The sequence below is a fragment of the Hypomesus nipponensis genome, chromosome 16 (assembly GCF_054491055.1).
Source record: "Hypomesus nipponensis isolate SF chromosome 16, ASM5449105v1, whole genome shotgun sequence".
Classification (NCBI taxonomy): Eukaryota; Metazoa; Chordata; class Actinopteri; order Osmeriformes; family Osmeridae; genus Hypomesus; species Hypomesus nipponensis.
In genome coordinates, this window is record NC_140376.1 from 921,501 (window position 1) to 927,500 (window position 6,000).

Here is a 6,000-nt window from a genome sequence, read left to right on the forward strand (position 1 = left end):
CCTGTCTCCTCCTCCTCCAGTCACAGTACACTAACCTGTCTCCCTCTCCTCCAGTCACAGTACACTAACCTGTCTCCCTCTCCTCCTCCTGCAGTCACAGTACACTAACCTGTCTCCCCCTCCTCCTCCTGCCGTCACAGTACACTAACCTGTCTCCCTCTCCTGCAGTCACAGTACACTAACCTGTCTCCCTCTCCTCCTCCTGCAGTCACAGTACACTAACCTGTCTCCCTCTCCTGCAGTCACAGTACACTAACCTGTCTCCCTCTCCTCCAGTCACAGTACACTAACCTGTCTCCCTCTCCTCCAGTCACAGTACACTAACCTGTCTCCCTCTCCCTCTCCTCCAGTCACAGTACACTAACCTGTCTCCCTCTCCTCCAGTCACAGTACACTAACCCGTTTCCCTCTCCTCCTCCTGCAGTCACAGTACACTAACCTGTCTCCCTCTCCTCCTCCTGCAGTCACAGTACACTAACCTGTCTCCCTCTCCTTCTCCTGCAGTCACAGTACACTAACCTGTCTCCCTCTCCTTCTCCTACCGTCACAGTACACTAACCTGTCTCCCTCTCCTTCTCCTGCAGTCACAGTACACTAACCTGTCTCCCTCTCCTTCTCCTACCGTCACAGTACACTAACCTGTCTCCCTCTCCTTCTCCTGCAGTCACAGTACACTAACCTGGGGCTCCTGAACAGCATGGACCAGAGCATCCAGAATGGAGGCTCCACCTCCACCAGCCCGTACGCCAACGACCACGCCAGCAACAGCGTGACCGCTCCCTCCCCCTATGCCCAGCCCAGCTCCACCTTCGACGCCCTCTCCCCCTCCCCCGCCATCCCCTCCAACACAGACTACGCGGGCCCCCACACCTTCGATGTCTCCTTCCAGCAGTCCAGCACCGCCAAGTCAGCCACCTGGACGGTAAGAACACTCTGTCACATGACTTCTCCTGGGTCACATGACTTCAGGGGGGTGAGGGTGGGGAGGGTCACCAGATTTATGGTCCCAGCTGCATCCATCTTGTGATGTCATGTCCTGGGGGTCAGATGGGGCTGTGATGGTGAGCGAGGGTTTAGATCAAGATCATCCTTCCTCAGGGCTCCTTCATAACGCTGCACGCTGACTGTGAGGGGGGGGGGGGCAGAGGGGGGGTGAGGAGGGGGGCAGAGGGGGGGTGAGGAGGGGGGCAGAGGGGGGGTGAGGAGGGGGGCAGAGGGGGGGTGAGGAGGGGGGCAGAGGGGGGGTGAGGGTGAAGTTGTGTCTAAGGAGAAATAAGAACTCTGGGATCTGAATCACAACAATATCTGTAGATACAAACAAAACCAAAAGGTGTTTATCTGTCCTCCAGGTGGAACAGACATCAACACTTCTCCCTGTCAAAAGAAATCAAATCCGTGCGTCTACTTGTAATGACCAAACCATGTTGTTGTTGTTCAAGGAGGAAAACAAGATTAACTGACTAGACCAGGTCGCGTGCAACCTCGTGTGTGTGTGCGTGTGTGTGTGCGCGTATGTGTGTGTGTGTGTACAGCTGACTGTGTCCACGTGATAGCTTGTTCAACCCAACCTGCTCCTCTCTCCGTTGTCATGGCCGCCGGCGCACAGCTGCGTCACGGCAACGCCGCAGGGATTCCGCCGTAGCGACCGGCGCCAGGGGGCGCTGTTGTCCTTGGTGAGTGCAGGGGGCGGCGCCCACAGCGAGGGCGTGGCTGGGGGCATCTGCACGGCGGTGGAGGAGGCGATGGAGGAGGGTGTTTGGGCTGGACCACTATGTCCCAGCAGATCTAGATGTTTCCATTAGAAGCGGTCCTGTCCTCCCTGCGTGTGGCACTGTGTCGTTTGTGCCGTCGCGCTCCGCAGAACTCACCCTCTCTTGGCAGGCAGGGGAGAGCGCTGTTGACAAACTCGCTGCTTAAACACTAACGGTAATGTGGAGATGGGCGTGGCCGAGGCGGTCCCAGGGCTCCCATTGGCTCACGGGAAGTGTGGGAGAGTGATATTTACCTACTTCCCACAGTGCTTTGCTGTTCCCATTTCATTTTCACAAACCAGAGCGTCTGTCAGATGTGTTCCAGGTCTGTAACTGGTGTTAGTGCTAGGAGTGGACTGGGAGTGGACTGGTTTGGTTTGAAACTGGGTTTGGTTCTAGCTGGTGAACTGGTTTGAAACTGGGTTTGGCTTTATGTATTCAGGATGAAGTGAATCCCTTCCCTTAATGAGCGTTTGCTGTGTGTCCGACACAGTGAGATGACAGGAGGAGCCTCAGGAGATCCACAACTATACTTCTGCATGTCGGTCATGATAGCATGGATTTACCCCCTTTTATAACTCACACATGGGCTAATGCTAGTGCGAGACATCCCATAATAGGCACCCTGTCAAGAGGGAGTCTGTGTGGGTTGCCGTGCGACGGAGCCCCTCTCCTCCAGGCCTCCCGATCTTCGTCGTGGTTACCCTCCTCCAGGGTTGTCACGGCAGCGGCCTGGCCACGCCCTCAGGCCCCCCCCCCGTCCCCCCTGCTGGGCTGTGAGACTGCGCCGTAGGGGGGCTTAGCAGCCTGTGTACCTTCCTCATGATGACTCAAGGAGACACGCCTAATCCCAAACCTTCTCCCTCACTCTTCCTGTCTGGGAGAGCAGCCAATGACACGCACACGTCAACAGTTCCCAGAAGCCTGGCCTTTATCTCCCTCTCTCTCTCCTTCCCTCTCTCTCTCTCTCTCTCCTTCCCTCTCTCTCTCTCTCTCTCTCTCTCTCTCTGTGTGGACAAAGGATTTTGCCCTCAGCAATTGTAGAGCTTGTCCAGCCCCCCCCACCTTCAGCATTATTAATGGAGTGTCACCGATAAGGGATTCCCACTGACCTAGTGGAAGCTCCTATTGTGAGGCATGAAAGGCGCTGGTGTTTGTGTGGTGTGTTACCTGCCAGCAGGTAGATGTCACAGAGCAGCAGGAATGCAGACGTCCAGGCCACAACGGGAGAGAGGAGGGGGGGAGAGAGGGGGGAGAAGAGGATTACTGTAATGGATTGAGGCCCCTGTGGATAATACTTGTGTAAATACGATGTGCCTCTCAGCTGAACCCACGAGTAGCTGTGTGTGTTTAGGAGGAGGTGTGTGTGGGGGAGGAGGGGGAGGAAGTACGGGGAGGGGGAGGGGGAGGGGAGGAGGAGGGGGAAGTTGAGGAGAGGGGAGGAGGAGAAAGTGGAGGATAGGAGAAGGAGGAGGGAGGAGGAGGGGGAGGAGGAGGGGGAGGAGGAGGAGGAGGAGAAGAGGAGGAGGTGCTGCCTTGGCTGGGCTCAAGAGTAGCGTTCCAGACGAGACAGGACTTGTCCCAGGAACATCTGCAGGCTCGCCCCTCGCCTCTGCAGGCGAGCTGTTACTGTCAGAGAGCCTGTCAGGACTCGCATCTCACACAAGAGCTGAGAAAGAGAGAGACAGAGGCAGGGAGACAGAGAGAGAGAGACGGAGAGGGTTAGGGGAGAGAGGGAGAGGGTTAGGGGGAGAGAGAGAAGAGAGAGAGAGAGAGAGAGAGAGAGAGAGAGAGGGAGACAGCCTCGAGCTGAATAGATTTGGTGATCAGGAAGTGATTTAGTAATAATGGGACAGGAGAGGTCAGATTGTAAACAGGTTTATTAAGTGTTTTTTTTTGTTTTTATTGTTACAATAAAAGGCCACCTGCTTTATGACAGGAGTTGAGCTAGGGAGAGAAAGTCCTTCATGTCACAACCTGCTTCAGGGACGTTCTCCCTGGTCAGGTCCCTTATATGTCAGATTAGATTGATTTAGGATTTTAGTTTTTGTGTGCCAGTTACGTTACATGTTTGGAAGGCAACAGGGAATGTCTCACAATGTAAAACTGTCATGTGCCAAAGATGAAAGCGATGAAATACGCTCGTACAAAAACAAATAGAAAAGGAAAGAGATAGGAGAGAAGGACTGGAGGGGGAGAGAGGGGGAGGCACTGAGAGAGAGAGAGAGAGAGAGAGAGAGAGAGAGAGAGAGAGAGAGAGAGAGAGAGAGAGAGAGAGAGGGGGGGAGGGAGGGAGGGAGGGAGGGAGGGAGGGAGGGGGATCAGCCTCATCTGGTTTAGTCCTCTGACCTGTAACACCATAAACACATTTCCATTCTGGAGCAGCTCTGAGTTCAAGGCCTGTTAGTGTTTAGGGGAAAACCGGCATAATTATAGAAAATCCTGTCCTCTCTTTGTCCCCTCCTCCTCCTCCTGGTCTCCTGGGTAACATAAGCCATGGCCCTGGATCAGGACAGCAGGACAGCGTTCTGTTTGATCAGACTACAGTGGAACTGAAAACAGATATGATGTTGAGTGAGAAGGGGGTCTCCATGGAGATAGAAAAAGACCATCGCTGTGTTTACGACTCCATGGAACACCCTGTACACACACACACACACACACACACACCCTGTACACACACACACACACACACCCTGTTTTAGGTCTAGTCTGACTTTGGTATGTGTGTGTTCCTACGAAAACATCATGTCACATGACACAACAGCTGAACGTCACCAGCAGCAGCTCTCCTCCAACGCTGCATGTAGACAGTGCTGAAGATGGAGGACCAGACAAGCGTAGTTCTAACAGTGTTTCAGAGTTTAGAGTCCAGGAACCCTGTCTGTTTTCTGTTTAGGAACAGTAAGCAGGAACATCGACCAATCAGAGATGAGAGGTGACGAGGCTCTCGCCCCTGACAGGAAGTGAGCGATCCTTGCTTCCTCCCCCTCAGCGTTCAGCTCCTCTACCAGGCAGGTGTTCGTCTTCCAAGAAAAGTCTGTAAAGACAGCCTCCCTCCTCCTCCTGGTTTTGCATGTTTGTAGACTCTGCGGTGCTGCAAGCGTGATGCGACACGTCAGGAATGAGGCGGACAAGACCGGAGGCGCCACGGGCGGCTGTGAGAGGCCCGGCGTGTCGAGGCTTGACGCGAGCTGGCGCCCGCAGCGTCCTGTCAGGAGGGGAACGCCACAGCTGCAGACCTGCCCGGGCCTGCAGCGACGTGGAGACCTGTGTTTGTGTGTGTCGGTGAAGCTCACCTGTGTGAGAGCAACACCACACACACACACCTTGGGAAAGGGTAGAGCTTAGTGGTTAGAGAGTTTGCGGATCGAGAATTCATTGGTTTGGATTTCCTCCCCCTATATGTGGGTTGGGATGAAAACATCTGCTAAATGAGCATTATTGTTGTTATTTACTTTCACCTCAATCACCGCAACTGACATACCTTCTCCCCACACATTCCTCCAGAACTTAGCCACGTACCGATGGGAGGAGTTGTTGATTTTTCAGAGCGTGAAAGATATGAATCACAGACAATCCTTCTCTCTGCTGTCTGGGAGAAAATAACTTTTTTCACACAAAGTCTTTTTCTTTGTTTTCGCGTCAGAGCAGGACCCCCTCTCCCTCCCTCTCCCTCCCCTCCTCAGTCGCCTGTCCAAGAATCTGTCACGCTCTGTGGTTGTGGCTGAGCGCTGGAGGCTTTCTGGGACTGATGGTTGTTCTGTCCTGGGTGGCGTGTCTCCTGTGAGGAGCTGTGAAGAGCTGGGTGTCCCATTGTGTCCTGTGAATGGAGCATAATTACAGGTTAACACCTAACAGGCCTCACCTGGTGTCACCCTCTAGTCTCTGCTCTCCCTCTGCTCATCCTGCTTCCCTACTCCTCCTTCTGTCCCTCTTCCCTCCATCCTCCACCCTTCACACTCCCTCTATCTTTCCACCACCCACCCTCCCTCCCTCCATCCCTCCACATCCACACTCCCTCTATCTTTCCACCACCCACCCTCCCTCCATCCTTCCACATCCACACTCCCTCTATCTTTCCACCACCCACCCTCCCTCCATCCCTCCACATCCACACTCCCTCTATCCTTCCTCCCTCCATCTTCCCTCCACTCTCCTTCCCACACCCTCCTTTCCCATTCCCTCCCTCAGCATAAACTGCCCCAGCAACATGTATTTGTGTTCTCAGAGTTTGTGACCCAAGGGC

At 54.3% G+C, this 6,000-nt stretch overlaps 1 protein-coding gene across 1 annotated transcript in view; it reads left to right on the forward strand.

The window, feature by feature from the left end:
* tp63 (tumor protein p63) overlaps positions 1-6,000 on the forward strand; it is a 42,469-nt gene that overhangs the window by 24,207 nt on the left and 12,262 nt on the right. Inside the window, 1 exon segment of the mRNA XM_084675780.1 lies at positions 665-922. Within this exon segment, the coding sequence (XP_084531906.1) occupies positions 665-922 (258 nt within the window).